Source organism: Pseudophryne corroboree, chromosome 4, assembly GCF_028390025.1.
Source record: "Pseudophryne corroboree isolate aPseCor3 chromosome 4, aPseCor3.hap2, whole genome shotgun sequence".
Classification (NCBI taxonomy): Eukaryota; Metazoa; Chordata; class Amphibia; order Anura; family Myobatrachidae; genus Pseudophryne; species Pseudophryne corroboree.
The window spans coordinates 636789007-636809687 of record NC_086447.1 but is presented as its reverse complement, the minus strand read 5'-3'; the positions used below and the strand labels follow the sequence as shown (position 1 = coordinate 636809687).

Here is a 20681-nt window from a genome sequence, read left to right as displayed (position 1 = left end):
CACTGTGGACTTAAAATATCTCACATGGAAGGTGGTAATGCTGTTAGCCCTGGCTTCAGCCAGGCGTGTCTCAGAATTGGCGGCTTTATCCTATAAAAGCCCTTACCTAAATTTTCATACGGACAGGGCAGAATTGAGGACTCGTCCTCAATTTCTCCCTAAGGTGGTTTCAGCATTTCACTTGAACCAGCCTATTGTGGTGCCTGCGGCTACTAGGGACTTGGAGGACTCCAAGTTGCTGGACGTAGTCAGGGCCCTGAAAATATGTTTCCAGGACGGCTGGAGTCAGAAAATCTGACTCGCTATTTATCCTGTATGCACCCAACAAGCTGGGTGCTCCTGCTTCTAAGCAGACTATTGCTCGTTGGATTTGTAGTACAATTCAGCTTGCACATTCTGTGGCAGGCCTGCCACAGCCAAAATCAATAAAAGCCCATTCCACAAGGAAAGTGGGCTCATCTTGGGCGGCTGCCCGAGGGGTCTCGGCTTTACAACTTTGCCGAGCAGCTACTTGGTCAGGGGCAAACACGTTTGCTAAATTCTACAAATTTGATACCCTGGCTGAGGAGGACCTTGAGTTCTCTCATTCGGTGCTGCAGAGTCATCCGCACTCTCCTGCCCGTTTGGGAGCTTTGGTATAATCCCCATGGTCCTTACGGAGTCCCCAGCATCCACTTAGGACGTTAGAGAAAATAAGAATTTACTTACCGATAATTCTATTTCTCGTAGTCCGTAGTGGATGCTGGGCGCCCATCCCAAGTGCGGATTGTCTGCAATACTTGTACATAGTTATTGTTACAAAAATCGGGTTATTATTGTTGTGAGCCATCTTTTCAGAGGCTCCTTTGTTATCATGCTGTTAACTGGGTTCAGATCACAGGTTGTACGGTGTGATTGGTGTGGCTGGTATGAGTCTTACCCGGGATTCAATATCCTTCCTTATTGTGTACGCTCGTCCGGGCACAGTATCCTAACTGAGGCTTGGAGGAGGGTCATAGGGGGAGGAGCCAGTGCACACCAGGTAGTCCTAAAGCTTTTACTTTTGTGCCCAGTCTCCTGCGGAGCCGCTATTCCCCATGGTCCTTACGGAGTCCCCAGCATCCACTACGGACTACGAGAAATAGAATTATCGGTAAGTAAATTCTTATTTTTTCTCTGTGATTCTCAGTCCCTATATACCTCTTGAATCCTCTGTTTGTGCTATCACAGGGGGTTCTTGATTAGGTATTATACTGCTGATATTGTACTGTGTTGCCCGTGGTTCACGCTTTCATATTGTCAGCTTAAGGGGGCGACGGTCCTGCGGCTGATCCCACACTGCGTGGTGGTGACGCTGCAGACACTTTGGAGGAAAACATAGCAGCGGAGGGTTCAGGTTTTGGGGGCTCCCTGCCCCCCAGTAGGGCCATAGCAACGGGGGTGCATAATGACCCACCTTGGGCAACTTTTTCCTCTCTACTAAATACGCTGGTAACTAGGCCACATATTGTTCCTGCGGTTAATCCGCCATGGGCAGATCTCCTGTCCACTCAGTTAAAGCAATTGAATCACTCACTGAACAAGCAAAATCCTAACCCTCGCCCTCCTAAGACTAAGGGGTCCTCTAAGCGGGCCATTACTTCCTCACAATCCACCCATGTTCCAGACACTTCATCTGATGAAGATGGCGTATATACTGATCCCTCAGACACTGACCCAGATGCTTCTGATGGGGAATCTGTTTCCCAGGTGGATGTTCCTGACTTATTGGAGGCTATCAGGCTGATTCTTCAAATTGATGATGACCCAGAACCTGTTGTTACCTCTAAGAAACCGGATAGGTTTAAACATCAGAAGGTTATTAAACAAGTTTTGCCTCATTCTGACCACTTAGTTGACATACGTCAGGAATCCTGGGAAAATCCAGGAAAGAAATTCACACCTCCCAAGAAGATGCTGGCTCGCTATCCCCTCGCTGCGGAGCTAAGTAAGAATTGGGAAACACCACCGCCGGTGGATTCGCAAGTGGCGCGGCTGGTGGTGTTCTCTGCTCTGCCTGTAACTACTGTCACCTCTCTGAAAGAACCAACGGATAAGCTTGTGGAGGGTTGCTTAAATGCTATTTACACCCTCGCAGGAGCTGTGCATCGATCCTCTAATGCAGCTACTTGGGCTGCAGAAGCTATTGAAGCGTGAGCTCAGGAGGTGGAAGTGGAGCTGCCGTCCAACTTATCTGATAATGCTAGACAATGCCTCTCGTATATTGTCACAGCATCTCATTACATTAAGGAGGCGGCTTCTGATGCCGGTATTCTGGCGGCCAAGGCTTCTCCTACGTCCATTTTTGCTCGCCGGAGTCTCTGGTTACGGTCCTGGTCTATGGATCTGGACTCTAAGAAAACCCTGTAGGTGCTCCCTTTTAAGGGAGACATTCTTTTTGGTGAGGATCTCAAAAAGATTGTGGCTGACTTAGCTTCTGCTAAGACCGCGTGTCTACCTACAGTAGTACTGCTCCTTCGGTCCCGAAGGTTAAGAGTACTTCCTTTCATTCCTATCGTTCTTCAGGTAAAGCAAAGGGTCGGGCGTACCCGAAACAGGCTCGCACTTCCAAAACCACTAAGCCCAAACCTAAATGTGCCTGGGCTGCCCGTCAGCCTGCTTCCAAATCAGACAAGCCTGCTGCATGACGGGGCGGGAATCCCAGGGTGGGAGGCCGACTTCTAAGGTTTACCCAGGAATGGTTGAAGACAACTTCAGACGCCTGGGTACGGGAAGTCGTCACTCACGGATACGCCATATCCTTCAAGAATCGTCCCCCTCATCGATTTTGCCTGACAGACATCCCTTCGGATCACGTGAAGGCAAAAACTCTTAATTTGGTAGTACAATCCCTCCTGGACACAGGAGTGGTAGTACCGGTGTCTCTGGCTCAGAGAGGCAAGGGGTACTATTCACCGCTGTTCCTAGTCCCGAAACCGAATGGTACCTCCTGGCCCATTCTCAACCTCAAGTCCTTGAACAAATTGGTGAGAGTCTCAAAGTTTCGGATGGAAACTTCACTCTGTTGTTCTGGCTTTGGAGCGTGGGGAAAATATGGTCTCCCTGGACATACAGGATGCTTATCTCCATATTCCTATTGCCATGTCGCATCAGCAGTACCTGCGGTTTGCTATTGGCAACCTCCATTATCAATTTCGGGCTTTACCTTTTGGTTTGACCATGGCTCTGCGAGTCTTGACTAAGGTCATGGCGGTAATGACGGCTTTACTCCGCCGTCAGGGTGTCAGGATCCTACCGTATCTGGACGACTTACTGATCCTGGCGAATTCCCCAGAATTTCTCCTCAGTCATCTGGATCTGATGGTCCAGTTTCTGCAAGCCCACGGGTGGCTCATCCGCTTGAAGAAATCCTCCTTGGTCCCTGCTCAGAGCATGGTGCACCTTGGGGGCATTGTTGGACACTCACAACCAGCGGTTGTTCTTGTCTCAGGAGAAGGTCCTGAACCTTCAGGACAGAATTCGATGCTTCCTCTCTCGTCCGCAAGTGTCGATTCACTCGGCGATGCAAGTACTAGGCCTCATGGTGTCGGCTTTCGACATGGTGGAGCACGCTCAATTTCATTCCCGCCCTCTGCAGAAGCTGATTTTTGCCAAGTGGGATGGTCTGCCTCACTGGATCAGGTCTCAAATGATCTCATTGTTTCCGGAGGTTCATCTGTCTCTGAACTGGTGGCTCCAGGACCAACGATTGAGCAGGGGTCGTCCCTTCTGGATCTCCAACTTGGTCCTTCTGACGACGGCTGCCAGTCTGAGGGGTTGGGGTGCGGTGTTGGAGCAACACTCCCTTCAGGGTCGCTGGACCAAGGAGGAGTCTCTCCTCCCGATAAACATTCTTGAATTGCAAGCAGTGTTCAATGCTCTGAACCTGGCCCAGCATTTGATACAGAACAGGCCTGTTCAAGTACAGTCGGACAACGCCACCACGGTGGCGTACATAAATCATCAAGGCGGCACTCGAAGCCGCATGGCAATGATGGAAGTGTCAAAGATTCTTCAGTGGGCGGAACGCCATCTACCAGCCATATCGGCGGTGTTCATTCCGGGGGTTCTCAACTGGGAAGCCTCCATCCAGAAGTATTTTAACTCCTAGTGGACAAGTAGAGCCTACCAGACGTAGAACTGATGGCGTCTCGACACAATCACAAGGTTCCGGTCTTCGGAGCAAGGACAAGGGATCCTCAAGTAGCATTTGTGGACGCACTGGCAATTCCATGGAACTTTCGGCTGCCGTACGTGTTCCCTCCAGTGTCACTTCTGCCCAGGGTGATAAGGAAGTTCAAGCAAGGAGGAGGATTCCTGCTTCTGATCACTCCAGCGTGGCCCAGACGGTATTGGTTCTCAGACCTACAGGGTCTCTCGATAGTGTCTTCTTTTACTTCCTTAACGCCCAGACCTCCTCGTTCAGGGCCCTTGTGTATACCAGATTTGGCCCAGCTGGCTTTGACGGCGTGGCTCTTGAAGCTTCCGTTCTGAGGGCCAAAGGATTTTCTGAGGCGGTCATTCAAACCAGGTTGAAGGCCCGTAAACCGGCTTCTGCTCGGATTTATCATAGGTTCTGGAATTCTTACGTTGCTTGGTGCGCAGCTAACAATCATGACGCTTACAAGTTTAGTACGGCCAAACTTTTGGCCTTCCTACGACGGGGCCTGGACTTGGGCCTTCGTCTGGCCTCCATCAAGGTTCATATTTCTGCTTTGTCTGTGTGTTTTCAGAGAAAAAATGCGACTCTGCCTGATGTTCATACATTCACTCAGGGTGTGTTACGGATTCAACCTCCCTATGTCCCGCCTGTGGCTCCTTGGGAGTTGTTGGTGGTTCTGGAGGCCTTGCAAGAGTCTCCATTTGAACCTCTTGAGTCTACGGACCTTGAGTGGCTTACTCATATGGTTTTGTTTTTACTGGCTATTGCCTCTGCTAGACGGGTTTCAGATTTGGGTTCCTTATCCTGTCGGTTTCCCTTTCTGATTTATCACCGTGACCAGGCAGTCCTTCGGACACGCCCTTATCTACCTAAGGTGGTGTCCTCTTTCCACCTTAATCAAGAGATTGTGGTTCCGGCCTTTATCTCTCCTGACTTGTCATCCAAAGAGCGTTTTTTGGATGTGGTACGGGCTCCCTGTATCTATGTGAAGAGGACAGCTTCCATTCGGAAGTCTGATTCTCTCTTTGTCCTTTTTGGTTTTCACAAACGTGGCTGGCCTGCGAATAAGCAGACCCTGGCCAGATGGATTAGAATGGTGATTGCACATGCTTTCGTACAGGCTGGCCTTCCAGCTCCTTCTACTATCACAGCCCATTCTACTCGGTCGGTTGGACCTTCTTGTGCGGCAAACCGTGGTGCGACCCTTGAACAATTGTGCAGTGCGGCTACATGGTCCTCAGTGAACACGTTTTATAAGGTTCTATGCCCTTCTATGCCCTCGATACTTCAGCCTACCAGGATGCTTCCTTTGGGCGCCGGGTTTTTGTGCACGCTACAGTGCGTCCCCTCCCATGAGGAACTACTTTAGAAAATCCCCAATGTTATTCCATGTGGAACCCAGTGTACCCCGCTGCAGAAAAGGAGATTTATGGTAAGAACTTACCGTTGTTAAATCTCTTTCTGCGAGGTACACTGGATTCCACAGGGCGCCCACCCTGATGTACTTAGCTTCTTTGGGTTTGTATGGCATTAGCCGCTGATTCCTTCTCCTGTCGTGAGAATGTGGTGTACTTGGCTACTAACGGTTGTCGTCTCTTTTGCCTGCTACTGCATTGGACTGGTTAACGAAACTGAGCTCCTGTGCATGGAGATGAGGTTACTCTACACCCCAATGTTATTCCCTGTGGAATCCAGTGTACCTCGCAGAAAGAGATTTAACAACGGTAAGTTCTTACCAAAAATCTCTCTTTTTTTTTTTTTAACATTGCTTGTATATGATCACTGTCAGGGACCGCGCGCCATTGCAGGGGGGCGAGGCTTCCCGGAGAGGGTATAGAGCCATTTCCTGCTGCTGCGCATCATCAGGCTGCATGAATGCTGCTCCTCCAGGGAACCACGCTGCTACAGACTTTAAACTGGTGCCATGGGGTCATAGAAGGGGGGAGCATGCCAGCGGTAGCGCCCCTGCACTTCTATTCGGTCATACACATACTTTCACACTTTGTGCTGCTGTGTTTCTGTGTGCTGGTGTCCGCTCCTCAGTGTCACTCCAGGGGCTCTCTAGGGTCTGTGTGGAGTTGTTAGTCAGTGGGCTAAGCTGTATTACAGTTGTCCAAAATGTCTGTGGACATTGTACTGCTTGTAACTCAACCCCCTCTTTAGCGGGGTCACTCATGTGTGAAGAATGTTCTTTGTCACCACAGGGACACAGTTCACAGGCACCTAACTGGCTAGATAGCTTCAAAAGCATGATTCAGAATGTAAATTCAGAATTGGTGGCTGCTAAAAGAGAGAGACAGGTGCTAAGACAATCTATTGATTGTGTGGCTAAGGCTGCAGAAGCCAAGAAGGCTTATCAGCCCCGTCCAGTGGTATCCCATAAACGCTCACTGCCTCAGGTATTAGTCTTATTTTGCCTGATCAGCCGGATGTGGATGATAATGATATGGATGAGGACAGCTCTCTATCCCCTGTAGTGGAGGCTCTCCTCTTTGCTATTAGAGAGGTCCTCCACATACCAGATCAGGAGGCGGAACCAGATGAGGAATTCTATTTTAATGTTAGACCACAGACCTCAGCAACTTTTCCTGTGTCTAAGAAATTAAACTCCCTGGCCAGGGAGGCTTGGTTAAACCCTGTTAAAAAAAACTGTGATGGGCGAAGTCCTGATGGAGTCCTTGGGTGAGGGACCTGATTTCCCAAAGATACCGGCTGGAATTCCAGACACTCCCTTCTCACAGGTTTTTCAAGTCGTGCTAACCAGCTTTACCCACAGGAAGAGTTACCTTGCAAGAAGCTATTCAAAAGCTTTTGCAGACAGGGGTGGTGGTGCCTGTACCTCCTCAGTTACGCAACCGGGGTTTTTACTCCAGTCTTTTTGTCGTACCAAAACCAGACTGTTCGGTGCACCGCCCCATCTTGAACTTGAAGTCTCTAAACCCGTATCTGCAGGTATTCAAATTCAAGATGGAATCCCTGCGGGCGGTGGTGTCTGCGCTGAAGGAAGGAGAGTTCATGGTATCTCTGGATGTCAAAGATGCTTACCTAGACATTCCCATGTGACCCTCTCATCAGGCTTACCTCAGGTTCACCATATTGAATGACCAATTCCAGTTTCAGGCCTTACCCTTTGGATTATCCACAGCTCCAAGGGTTTTCACCAAGGTCATGGTGGAGATGATGCTGAAGCTGCGCATGATGGGAGTGAACATAATCCCCTACTTGGACGATCTCCTATTAAAGGCTGTGTCCAGGGAGCGTCTGCGGGACAGCATCGATCTGACGACTCGACTACTGACAGATCATGGGTGGATCCTAAATTTTCAGAAGTCTCACCTGGAACCGACCCAACGTCTTTAGTTCCTGGGAATGATACTGGATACTGTGTCTCAAAAGGTGTTTCTTCCGAGGGACAAAGCCTTGACTATCCAGGCTGTGGTACGCTTGGTGCTCGGTCCTCGCAAGGTATCCATACATCTTTGCATCTGATTACTGGGCAAGAAGGTGGCTGCTTACGAGGCAATGCAATACGACAGATTTCATGCCCGAACATTTCAGCTGGACAGATGGTCAGGGTCTCGCCTTCACATGCATCAGGAAGTGACGTGAAGTCCCCGCAAGCCCGGATTTCTCTCTTATGATGGATACAGGTTCCTCACCTGGTGGAGGGCAGGAGTTTCAATATCCACCCGTGGTTTTTACTGACAACGGATGCCAGCCTCTGGGGTTGGGGGGCTGTGACTCAAAGGGTCCAGTTCCAGGGGATTTGGTCACGACAGGAATCTTCCCTAGCAATAAACATCCTGGAACTCAGGGCAGTTTACAATGCTCTTCTGCAGGCTTCTCAACTCCTGAAGGATCAGGTGATCCAGGTTCGGTCGGACAACTCCACGGCAGTGGTGTACATCAACCAACAAGGGGGAACAAGAAGCAGAGCGGCGATGCGAGAAGTGTCGAAGAGCCTCCTCTGGGCGGTGGCGAACGCAAGGGCCATCTCCGCCATATTCATTCCGGGAGTGGACAACTGGGAAGTCGACTTCCTCAGCAGGCATGACCTCCATCGCGGGAATGGGGCCTACATCCCAAGGTGTTTCAACAGTTAATTCACCGGTGGTGCTGTGCACAGATAGATCTGATGGCTTCTCGACTCAACAAGAAGCTATGCCGTTATTGTTCCAAAACGAGGGATCCGCAGGCTGTAGCAGTGGACGCGCTGGCGACACCGTGGATGTACCAGTTTGTGTACCTGTTCCCTCTGCTACCGCTAATCCCAAGTGTTCTCAAAAGATTAAGAAGGGAAAGCATTCAAGCAATTCTGATTGCCCCAGATTGGCCTCGACGGGCATGGTACTCGGACCTCCTGACCATGTCTCTGGAGGATCCCTGGCCTCTGCCGCTCCAAGAAGATCTTCTTCAGCAAGCTCCGTTCATCTATCCAGACTTACAGCGGCTATGTTTGATGGCTTGCAGGTCGAGAGGGATATTCTAGCAAAGAATGGTCTCTCCTCTTAGTCTATTTCCACCATGGTCCAGGCCAGGAAGATGGTTACGTCAAAACACTATCATCGTATCTGGAGAAAGTAAGTTTCCTGGTATGAAAGTAGAAAGGTTTCTCCTGTGGAGATTAAACTTGGTTGTTTTCTGCTTTTCCTACAAGCGGGAGTGGTTATGGGCCTATGTCTATTTCGGCGCTCTCTATTTTTTTCCAGAAACAATTTGCCCTGTCGCCAGAAGTACAGACTTTCCTGAAGGGAATTCTTCATATGCAACCACCCTTTGTTCCTCCCATGGCTCCGTGGGATCTCAATGTGGTTCTGTCCTTTTTCCTCCAATCGGATTGGTTTGAACCCTTACATAGGGTGGAGTTGAAATTTCTCACCTGGAAGACTGTGATGTTATTGGCATTGGCGTCTCTGAATTAGGGGCCTTATCCTGTAAAAGCCCTTACTTGATTTTTCATGAAGACAGAGCAGAACTTCGGACCCGTCCTCAGTTTTTGCCTAAAGTGGTGTCTGCCTTTCATTCAAACCAGCCTATTGTGGTTCCAGTGTTATCTGACGGTTCTGTTGGCCCTGAGACCTTGGATGTGGTCAGGGCTCTGAAGATTTATGTCAAAAGGACTGCGCGTCATCGGATATCTAACTCGCTGTTTGTCCTCTATGATGCCTCCAAGTTTGGTAGGCCGCTTCTAATCAATCTATTGCTCGTTGGCTCAGGTTGACCATTCAACAGGCCTATACTTCGGCGGCTCTGCCCTTGCCGACGTCTATTCAGGCCCACTTGACGAGCTCGTGGGGTCCTCCTGGGCGGCTGCCTTACAATTGTGCCGAGCTGCAACTTGGTCTGGTTCGAACACGTTAGTTAAATTCTATAGGTTTGATACCTTGGCCAAAGAGGACCTTCAGTTTTGCAGGGGTCTCAGCACTCTTCCGCCCGTTTGGGACTTGCCCATGGTACTAAAGTATCCACCCCAAGTATACCCCAGTATCCACTAGGATGCAAAAGTAAATAGGAATTTAATACCTACCGGTAATTCCTTATCTCCTAGTCCGTAGTGCAGGCATTCCCAACCACGGTCCTCAAGGCACACCAACAGTGCAGGTTTTAGTGATATCCAGGCTTCAGCACAGATGGTTAAATCAAAATAACTGAGCTACTAATTAAGTCACCTGTGCTGAAGCCTGGATATCACTAAAACCTGCACTGTTAGTGTGCCTTGAGGACCGTGGCTGGGAATGCCTGCCGTAGTGGATACTGGGCGCCCGCCTCAGTGCTTCGTTCCTGCTTACCTGTGTAAGTTTTTGGTTGGACCGATGTTGCTGTCCTCTTCTGTTGTTGGGATAGCTGTGCTATCCTGGTTAGGTTGGTGTTGCTATCTTCTGTTCTGGTTAGCGTCCTCCTTTCGTTTATGGTTATGTGTTGGCTTATTGCATCACCGCTTCTCTCAGATTGTCTGTCTCCTCAGGCACAGTTTCCTAGACTGAGTCTGATAGGAGGGCCATAGAGGGGGAGGAGACAGCGCACACATGCACACACTTACAGTTTTTAAAGTGCCAGGCTCCAGTGGACCCGATCTATGCCCCATGGTACTAAAGTACAAGACCCCAGTATTCACTACGGACTAGGAGAAAAGGAATTACCGGTAGCTATTAAATTCCTATTTTTTGATATCTATGTCTTTACTTGTGTGTACTAGATCTTCATTTGATATATTTCTGTAATTGTTTACCCTCTAGTGGTTATGGGAAACATTAAATTTTGTGACATTTAATTGGCTATGGCGTTTGTTTTAGAAATGTTCATAAATCGTGCATTGTCTTTAACCACCTGCAGTTTTAACATCAGTTTGGCCATTTTATTTGTGATTTTACAGGTTTGTGAATTTAAATAATTTTTCACCTTTTTCCATATTTGGCCTATTTTTAAATGTAAAACGTTTGATTTTACAAATAATTTTTTTTAGATTTAAATGGTTTTAACTAATATACAAGATATTACTTTTGATCTTCGTATAATCTTCCTGACCTCAAATTGACATTATACTTACTTGAATGTATCATTCTTTTTGTCTAACTTACAGCTTCAGCAGTTGGTTCAGTCTTTGCATGTCCACCAACAGAAGCCCCAGCCTTCACTTCTGCAAGCACTAGATGCTGGCCTAGTAGTTCAACTGCAAGCACTTACAGCACAGCTTACAGCTGCAGCTACTGCATCAAACACGCTCGATCCATTAGAGCAAAGTGTATCTCTTAGTAAGGTATGTGGCATACAGTGCATTGTTTTTATTATGCAGTATACAATAAAACTTTTTTTATTTTAACAGATACTGGAATGCACTGGAACATTGTGGTAAAGAAATGCAAGTAGAGCTTGGTAATTTTAAGAAAAAAAATGTCAGCTCCTCTCTTTCTATATCACCCATTTGTTAAGTCTGCTTAGTGTTGCTTGTTTTTTTCTACAGTGTTTACCACTTTTGTAGATCTATGTCCGAATTATTGGCCTTGTTGGAATAAAATTTAAAGATGCATCCAAATACACAGGTGATGCAGATTTTATTTATGTTATTTATGCATTTTTTGCAGGAGTACCTACCATCTGGCTTAAGGCTTGAGAGACAGACCTACTTATAAAAAATGTCTTTAGTCCTTTTGATTTTTTTGGAAAAGATCAGGCAGGCAGGCATTGGGGGCAGAAGAAGCTCTGTTTTGCCTGCTGAAGTCACATTTAGGCTTTCTAGAGTTTTTTTGTCCATTTAAGTTTCATATTTAAGAATACAGTTCTCTGCCACTTGTAGAGGACAGGCTTCGTCTGGTAAAAGATAGATTACTAAACCTACAGTACAGTTGGTAAGAAGGGCAGCTTGGCTTACTCCATTTTATGCACTCAGACACATGAAGCCAGTATAAAGAAGAGCGGGAAGATGGCGCGCCATTTAAGGGGCGGGGCTTCAATATGAGCAGATCCAGCAGCTCACAGGCGCCATTTTATCCTACTGCAGCTACACACGTAACTCCTCCGGAGAGCCTCCAGATTACCTCAGCGGTACCAGGGGGTCATAGCAGGGGGGAGCTACATACTAGTGTACTAAGTCCCTAATATAGGTACTTGGTCTGCGACCCGACTAAGCTTCTCTTTAGCGATAAGGGCGCTGTGTGCTGGTTCTGTCCTCTCTCTGTCTCTCTCTGGAAGGGCTCTTTGTGGGTTAATTGTGCATTTAACCTATTCCTGTGTGTGTGCTGTCACTACTGCAGTATGTCAGGCAAAGAGTGTGTTTCACGTAAGGCACAGTGTTCCTCTTCTCCAGAGGGTTCACTAGTGTGTACTCAGTGTAGTATCCCTTCTGAGGCTAGTGGGGCGGAGCCAGCATGGCTGGACTCCATTAGGGGGATGATTTCCAGCATCTCTACTAAATTATGTTGTAATGAGAAAGAGACGCAATACTTAATACAGTCTATGGCTGAGTTTATACAAAAGGACTCAGTACTCAGACCAGTGTCTCAGTCCTCTACCATTTGTCCACAAAAATGTACTTTGGCCCATATCCTGCCTTCTGACTCTTATAATGAAGGGTCAGAAATGGAGGAGGGTGAGGTGGACATAGAGGTAAGGGAGGGTACTCTGTCGCAGGGTGTAGAGGCTCTCATAGATTCTATCAGAGAAAGCCTGAATATCCCTGATAAGGTGACAGAGGAGTCTGAGGAATCTTACTTTAATATAAAGAAAAAAAACCCTCAGCCACTTTTCTTGTGTCAAAGGAACTAAATTTCCTGTTTGCAGGGTATCCGGACTCCAGGTCGACAACAAAAAGATCGACACACCTTAGGTCGACATGGACAAAAGGTCGACAGGAACAAGGTCGACATGGAAAAATGTCGACATGAGTTTTTCACGATTTTTTTCTTTTTTGGAACCTTTTCATACTTAACGATCCACGTGGACTACGATTGGAACGGTAATCTGTGCCGAGCGAAGCGGTAGCGGAGCGAAGGCACCATGCCCGAAGCATGGCAAGCGAAGCGGTGCACTAATTGGGGTTCCCGGTCACTCTACGAAGAAAACGACACCCAAAAAACATAAAAAACTCATGTCGACCTTTTTCCATGTCGACCTTTTGTCCATGTCGACCTTTTGTCCATGTCGACCTAAGGTGTGTCGACCAATTGGCGTCGACCTAAGGTGTGTCAACCTTTTTGTTGTCGACCCTGAGTCCCAGACCCGTTTGCAGAATCGTGGGTTAATCCAGATAAGAAATAATTCCTAGGCGGTTATCATCTTTTCCTTTTCTTCCTGAGGATAAGAAAAAATGGGAAAATCCACTGATAGTTGATACATCAGTCTCCAGGCTCTCGCGTAAAATAGTACTACCTCTTCCTGGTGCAGTCTCCCTAAAGGATACAGCTGATCATAAGCTTGAGACTACACTCAAATCTTTGTATACAGCTGCAGGGGTGGCCCAGAGACCCACTATAGCATGTGGGTGGATTACTCGAGCCATTGCTGAATGGTCTGGTAATTTAATTGAGGGGTTAGACACCTTACCTCAAGAGGAACTTGTTTTATTCCTGCAACACAAAATAATCGTGCATAGGAGACCACAAATAGGCTGAACTCGATGGACAATTGTCTTTTTTTCAACCTTAGATACTATGTAACACATACAAGACTCTGCAAACTTTATGAAAGCTGTTAAAGAGATAGCTTTGCTAAATGCACGCACTTCAGCTATGGCAGTGTCCACACGCAGGGGATTATGGCTACGTCAGTGGTCTGCTGACGCGGGCTCCAAGAAAGGTGTGGAAGGCCTACCTTTCACAGGTGAGGCCTTATTTGGCGACAAACTGGACAAGTGGATCTCACGAGCTACTGCGGGTAAGTCTACCTTCTGCAGCTCCGCCAGCTAGAAAGGCCTACTCAGGACCCAATTTACAGTCCTTTCGGACTGCCAAGATTAGGGGCAAGGCCAGAGGTTCTTCTACTGCCGCCAGAGGTGCTAGAGGTAAACCACGCAAACCAGCGACTGCTGGTTCACAGGAACAGAGCTCAGGCTCTGCCTCCTCAAAACCTTCCGCATGATGGTGGACCGCAATGCCTGGGAGACAGGCAGGTGGCATCCCGGCTAAAATTCTTCAGTCACATCTGGACAAGATCTTGCCAGGATCTCTGGGTCATAGACCTTATACTCCAGGGCTACAGACTGGAGTTTCCAGGATCTTTCACTTCACAGATTCTTCAAATAAGGCTTACCAGTTTCACAAGAGGCAAGTATAACCTTACAGGACGCCATTCAGAAACTGTTACAGACCCAGGTCATTGTTCCAGTTCCACCTCATCTACAAAACAAGGGTTACTATTCCAGCTTGTGTGTAGTACCGAAACCGGACGGTTCGGGAAGCCCGATTTTGAACCTTAAGTCATTGAACCCATACTTGCGATTGTTCAAATTCAAGATGGAGTCTCTAAGAGCGGTGATCTCTGGTCTGGAAGAGGGGGAATTCCGAGTGTCTCTGGATATCAAGGATGTGTACCTTCACATTCCGATCTGGCTGCCTCATCAGGCTTATCTACGGTTTGCACTGCAGGACTGTCACTAACACCAGTTCCAGGCCCTGCCATTTGGTCTCTTCACCGTACCTAGGGTGTTCAACAAAGTGATGGCAGAGATGATGATACTGCTCCGCAAACAAGTAGTCAATGTAATTCCTTACCTGGACGATCTTCTGATAAAGGCTGCGTCCAGGGAGCAGTTGTTGGAGAACATTGGTCTCGCAACCAGATTACTCCTGGATCATGGATATATTCTGAACCTACCAAAATCTCACCTAGAACCAACGCAGAAGCTTCATTTCCTGGGATTGATACTGGACACAGAGTCTCAGAGAGTGTTCCTTCCCTTGGAAAAGGCAATGGTAATCCAGTCGATGGTTTGGGCTGTCTTGAAGCCGACGTGGATACATCCATGCATCCGCCTTCTGGGGAAAATGGTGGCTTCTTACGAAGCAATTCAATATGGAAGGTTTCATGCGAGGCCCTTCCAGCTGGATCTGTTGGACAAATGGTCCGGATCGCATCTTCACATGCACCAGAGGATTAGTCTGTCGCCGAAAGCCAGGGTCTCCCTCCTGTGGTGGCTACAAATTTCTCACCTAGTGGAGGGTCGAAGGTTCGGGATTCAGAATTGGATCCTTCTAACCAGAGACGCAAGCCTCAGAGGTTGGGGTGCAGTCACCCTGGGGGTACAGTTTCAGGGAAGATAGTCAAGTCAGGAAGTTGTCCTTCCAATAAACATTCTGGAACTCAGGTCTATCTACAACGCCCTTTTGCAGGCCTCATCTCTTTTTCAGAATCAGGCCATTCAAGTCCAGTCGGATAATGGGACGTCAGTAACGTACATAAACCGACAGGGCGGAACAAAAAGCAGAGCCGTAATATCAGAGGTGTCAAGAATTCTCCTCTGGGCAGAAAAACACGCCATGACATTGTAGGCGATCTTCATTCCAGGAGTAGACAACTGGGAAGCAGATTTCCTCAGCAGACACAACCTGCACCAAGGGGAATGGGGCCTCCACCCTGAGGTGTTCCAGTGGCTGACACGTTGGTGGTTCATCCACAAATCAACATGATGACCTCTCGACTCAACAAGAAGCTCAAGCGGTATTCCAGGTCGAGTGACCCACAAGCTGTAGCGATCGACGCTCTGACAACTCCGTGGGTCTACCAGCTGGTGTGCTTGTTTCCTCCCATTCCTCTGATCCCAAGAATTCTCAGAAGAATAAAAAGGGAAAGAGTTCAAACAATCCTCATTGCTCCGGACTGGCCTCGAAGGGCCTGGTATGCAGATCTTCTCGAGATTCTAATAGAAGATCCGTGCCCTCTGTCTCTTCAAGGGGATCTTCTGCAACAGGGCCCGTTCGTTTATCAAGACTTACCACGACTACGTTTGACGACATGGAAGATGAACGGCTGATTCTAGCCAGAAGAGGGATTCCTGACAGGGTCATCCCGACTATGATCCAGGACAGGAAGGGGATAACGTCAAGGCATTACCATCGTATCTGGAAGAAATATGTCTCCTGGTGTGAGAGCATATATTTTTCCACGGTGGAATTTCATCTGGGACGTTTCCTGCTTTTTCTGCAGTCAGGAGTTGATGTGGGCCTACGCCTAGGCTCCATAAAAGTTCAGATTTAGGCCTTGTCTTTTTTTTTTCAGTAACAATTTGCTTCTCTCCCTGAGGTCCAGACGTTCTTGAAAGGTGTTCTTCACATCCAACCTCCCTTTGTGCCTCCCACGGCACCATGGGATCTCAATTTGGTTCTACAATTTCTCCAATCGAACTGGTTTGAACCATTACAGGAGGTAGACGTAAAATATCTTACGTGGAAGACCGTTACGCTCTTGCCCCTTGCTTCGGCAAGGCGCGTATCGGAGCTGGGGGCATTGTCTCACAAGAGCCCCTACTTGATTTTCCATGGAGACAGAGCTGAACTCAGGACTCATCAGCAATTCCTTCCTAAAGTGGTGTTGGCGTTTCACATCAACCAGCCAATTGTGGTCCCGGTTGTTACTGACGCCTCTGCTACTTCAAAGTCCTTGGACGTTGTAAGAATTTGAAGGTATACGTAAAGCAAACTTCTCGTCAAAGGAAATCGGACTTGCTGTTCGTTCTATATGATGCCAACAAGATTGGGTGTCCTGCTTCAAAGCAGTCAATTGCACGCTGGATCAGGCTCACTATCCAGCATGCTTATTCCACGGCAGGCTTGACGATTCCAAAATCTGTACAGGCCCACTCTCTACTAGGTCGTTGGGTTCCTCATTTTGCGGCTGCCCGGGGTGTCTTTGCATTACAGCTCTGCCGAGCTGCTACTTGTTAAAGTTTGGACACGTTTGCCAAGTTTTACAAGTTCGATACCTTGGCTTCTGAGGACCTTCAGTTTGGTCAATCAGTTCTGCCGGAACCTCAGCACACTCCCACCCGCTTTGGGAGCTTTGGTACTTCCCCATGGTATTAAATGCATTCCCAGTATCCCCTAGGACGTAAGAGAAAATAGGATATTAATTACCTACCAGTAAATCCTTTTCTCGTAGTCAGTAGGGGATACTGGGCGGCAGCCCGGTGCTTCGTTCTTCCTGCACGGTTACTTATTTAACTACTGTTGTTTGTTTCAGCTATTGCTGTTCCTGTTTTCAAGTTTGGTTAGCATGGCATTCCTCTTGTTCTGGTTGTGCTGGTTCGAAATCTCACCACTATCCTTTTCTATTTCCTTCTCTCAAAGTATGTCCGTCTCCTCGGGCAAAGTTTCCTAGACTGAGTCTGGAAGGAGGGGCATTGAGGGAGGAGCCAGCACACATTATCAAACTTCTATTGTGCCATGGCTCCAAGTGGACCCGTCTATACCCCATGGTACTAAATGGATTCCCAGTATCCCCTACAACTTTTTTTCTTCTTCCCAAAAACACCTCATTCTGGTCTAAACACCAGACTGTACAGTCTGTCCAATTGTCTGTCCTAATTCAGACCTGATCGCAACAGCAAAATCTTTTTCTAATGGTCAAAACCATGTGCAGGTCAGTGCAGTGCATGTGGGGCAGATATAACTAGAGAGAGAGAGTTAGATTTGGGTGGGTTATATTGTTTCTGTGCGGGGTAAATACTGGCTGCATTATTTTTACACTGCAATTTAGATTTCAGTTTCAACACACCCCACCCAGATTTTGTTTGAACACACCACTCTCTCTGCACGTTACTTCTGCCCCACCTGCACGCACATGGTTTTGCCCATTAGTGAAAAATGCAGCTGTTGCGACCAGGTCTGAATTAGGCCCTTAGTGTCTATATTTTCATGTTGAATCCTTCATGATGGAATAATTGAAATCCATAATTCAGGGTATAGAATCAGGTGAATCATGGTTTCCATAGCCATAATGGAAACATATTTACATTCTCCAATATGGTAAGGCCATCAGTGCCTTCTCAAATTTGAAGTAAAAAAATAAACATTTTCTCTTTTGCACTTAACCTTTCAAACTAACAACAGCAACAAGATTTATCACAAAATTATGACCACTATGGTGGGCCTCCTCAGTGCAATAGGAATTACCGTTATTCCGGATTTAGACAACCTATTAATAAAGATAGAATTGCTCTCCTATCTCAGGTTCTTACCTTGATGACACTGGAGTGTTATGGATGGCTTTTCACTTATCAGAAGTTCAGTCTAGTTTCTGCTCTGTGCTTAATTTTCCTAGAACTCCTTTTCAACACAACACTAAACAAGATATTTTTACCAGTAGACCTGTTTCAAGCTTTCAGAAGTCTTGTCAGTTCTCTGTTGGCTTCCAAACTGACTTTGATATGTTTAGTTATGAGCGATCTGGGAAAGATGATTTCTACATTCAAGGCAGTCAAATTTGCTCAGTTTATTTAAGACAATTACAATTGGAGTTGTTAGCAGAACGAAATTAATATCGTCACAATCTGCTCAGTCAATTATTCAAGTTGACCGTTGTGACAAGAATTCTTTTTCTATGGTAGCTGAAGAAGGACCGTCTTAGCAGAGTTAATCTATTTAGAACTGGTCAGTTGTAATCTGTCATTTTAGCTAAAGAGCGGTAATAGGGACTTGGGTAACTTTTATTTTTGCACTGACCAGCGTCCTAGAACTAAGAGCAGTCTTACTGTAATTGTTCTACGCCTGCCTCTTCCAAAGTTGAAACCAGTGTAGAAACAGTCTGGTAGTCCTATAGCAAGAGCTTGTATAATTTATCAGGAAGAAACCAAGAGTCCTGATGCAGTAAGAGAATGGGCAATTAATTTGCTAGGCACAAGCGATTTCCGCAGTGCTTATTCCAGGAGTCAAATGCTGAGAAGCGGACTTCCGCAACATGAATATGCTTCATACAGGAAAATAGTGTCTTCATCTGGACGTATTTCATCAAATTGAACAAAGTAGGGGTCAGCTGGACCTCAACATGAAGGCTTCCCGTTCGATACTGTGCAATGTAAAAGGAGCCAAAAGCTATTCTGATAGATATCAGATCAGATCCAAGAAGATTCCCCCTGGTTTATCTATTTCACCTGAAAAGCACTAACAAAAAATAAAGCAGAAAGTTGTGTTGAATGATCTTTTTGGCACTTGATTTGCAAAGATTACAGTATATAGAAATTTAAAATATGGCAAGTACTCTGGCTTGGTGTCTTCTATGTTCTATCCCAGGGACTGTTCCTGCATCAACATTTACTTCCATTGGATTTTGCATGGCTTTTGAAACATTTTTTTTACAGTCTAAAAGTCTTTCTGATTCTTTTATTCAGACCTCTTCATCAGCCAAAAAATACAAAATATGAACATTGTATGTAAATGAAGGTTTTTCTTCTTTTGATCATTATAGATTTAGAATATGCCTGGAGGTGGGTTTGAGGCTTTACAATTAACTCAGGTTTCAGCTCTGTCAGTCATCAAGATTACTGGCATTGGTTCCTGATATACAGATTTTATATTTGTATGTTCACCCCCCATATCTTACTCAGGTGCCTATGTGGGTTTATTAATATAGTCTTCACAGTACTACAACAGTCACCCTATGAGTCCTTAGAGTCCGTAGAAATTAAATGTCGTAATTGGAAATTTTACTTTTAGCAGTTTCTACTGCAAGAAGGGTTTTCTGAATTGGGTGCTCTAAATTTTATTTAAACCAGGACAATGGAATCCAAACGTTTTCTTCCGATCTCCAAATTTGCAGAAAGGTTTTTCTGTTTTGGGTTCAGAGACGTTAAGTTTTACTTGAAGAGAATAGCAGTTATCCTTGTATTGGAAGGTCTTCCTGTTTCAGGTAATGTGACTGTGCAGATGCCTTCTGGGCAGACTGCATATGTTCTAGGTCAGGGCTGGCCTAACCGGTCCTCGAGATCTACCAACAGTTCATGTTTTCCAGGCCTCCTGGAGACCTGTAGAATTGTCAGTTAGGAATGAATGCAGCACATCTTAATTAGTAATGACTACACCTGTGCACCAGCTAGGTGATCTGGAAAATGTGTACTGTTGGTAGATCTCGAGGACTGGTTTGGCCAGCCCTGTTCTAGGTGAACAGCCGTGCTTCCGAAGGTGCTGCTATTGGATGATATTTAGTAATTTGCTGTTTTCAAGCACTCACACCATTAGGGAATGCTTTGGCATAACTCCATTGTTTTACTGTGCCATTGTCTATATTATGGAAACTTGGGCTTTTGTACGTACTTTGAATAATTTTCTCATTGTCCTTTGGGAGACACTTATGTTGTTGAGGAATCTTACGTGTTTATTGTCCTTTCTCTCTTTTCTTCATACTCCTGCTGTTCAGGAGCTGTGTTAGTCAGGTGACTGCAGGCTTCTCAGCTGGGGCGTAAAGGGGTGGTTTTGTCCTTATGGTGCATGAGCTCCTTTTTGTACCTCTACCCTATTGATCTTATTAGTACATCAAAGTCTTATAATTCATACCCCTTTTCCACCAAAATGTCAGCTCTGACCCTGGTTTTCAAATACGCGTCCAACTCGTGTCACAACCGGGTCATACTTCGCTCACAATGCAGGTTGTACCCAGTATATTGGCAGTGTGTAGTCTGCCTGTTCTGCTGGTGTTTGGAAATGTTGACCTCTCCAAGCGCCCGTGATCCGGCTCTCTGTATACTTTTAGCATGACCCGTGTCATGCGGTTCACACCACACCGCTACCCAGGTCATTTTTATATGATCCTTTCACACCAAACTTCAACCCAAATTGCTCTGGCAGTAACCTGGATTAAAAATTTGGTGGAAATGGGGTATAAGACACTTATTTCTCTAACGTCCTAGTGGATGCTGGGGACTCCGTAAGGACCATGGGGAATAGACGGGATCCGCAGGAGACATGGGCACTTTAAGAAAGAATTTAGATTCTGGTGTGCTCTGGCTCCTCCCTCTATGTCCCTCCTCCAGACCTCAGTTTGGATCTGTACCCGGACGAGCTGGGTGCTGTTCAGTGAG

The 20681-nt window shown here is 46.7% G+C and overlaps 1 protein-coding gene across 6 annotated transcripts in view; it reads left to right on the top strand.

Moving 5' to 3' along the window:
* Window positions 1-20681, top strand: part of SCAF8 (SR-related CTD associated factor 8) — a 766315-nt gene that overhangs the window by 227333 nt on the left and 518301 nt on the right. For all 6 annotated transcript variants that reach the window (XR_010176108.1, XR_010176106.1, XR_010176107.1 and 3 more), the window contains one exon: window positions 10761-10937. Coding sequence is in view for 3 of the 6 variants with exons in the window: in XM_063917713.1 (XP_063773783.1) it covers window positions 10761-10937 (177 nt within the window). In the remaining 3 variants the exon portion in view is untranslated. The remainder of the gene's footprint in view (window positions 1-10760; window positions 10938-20681) is intronic.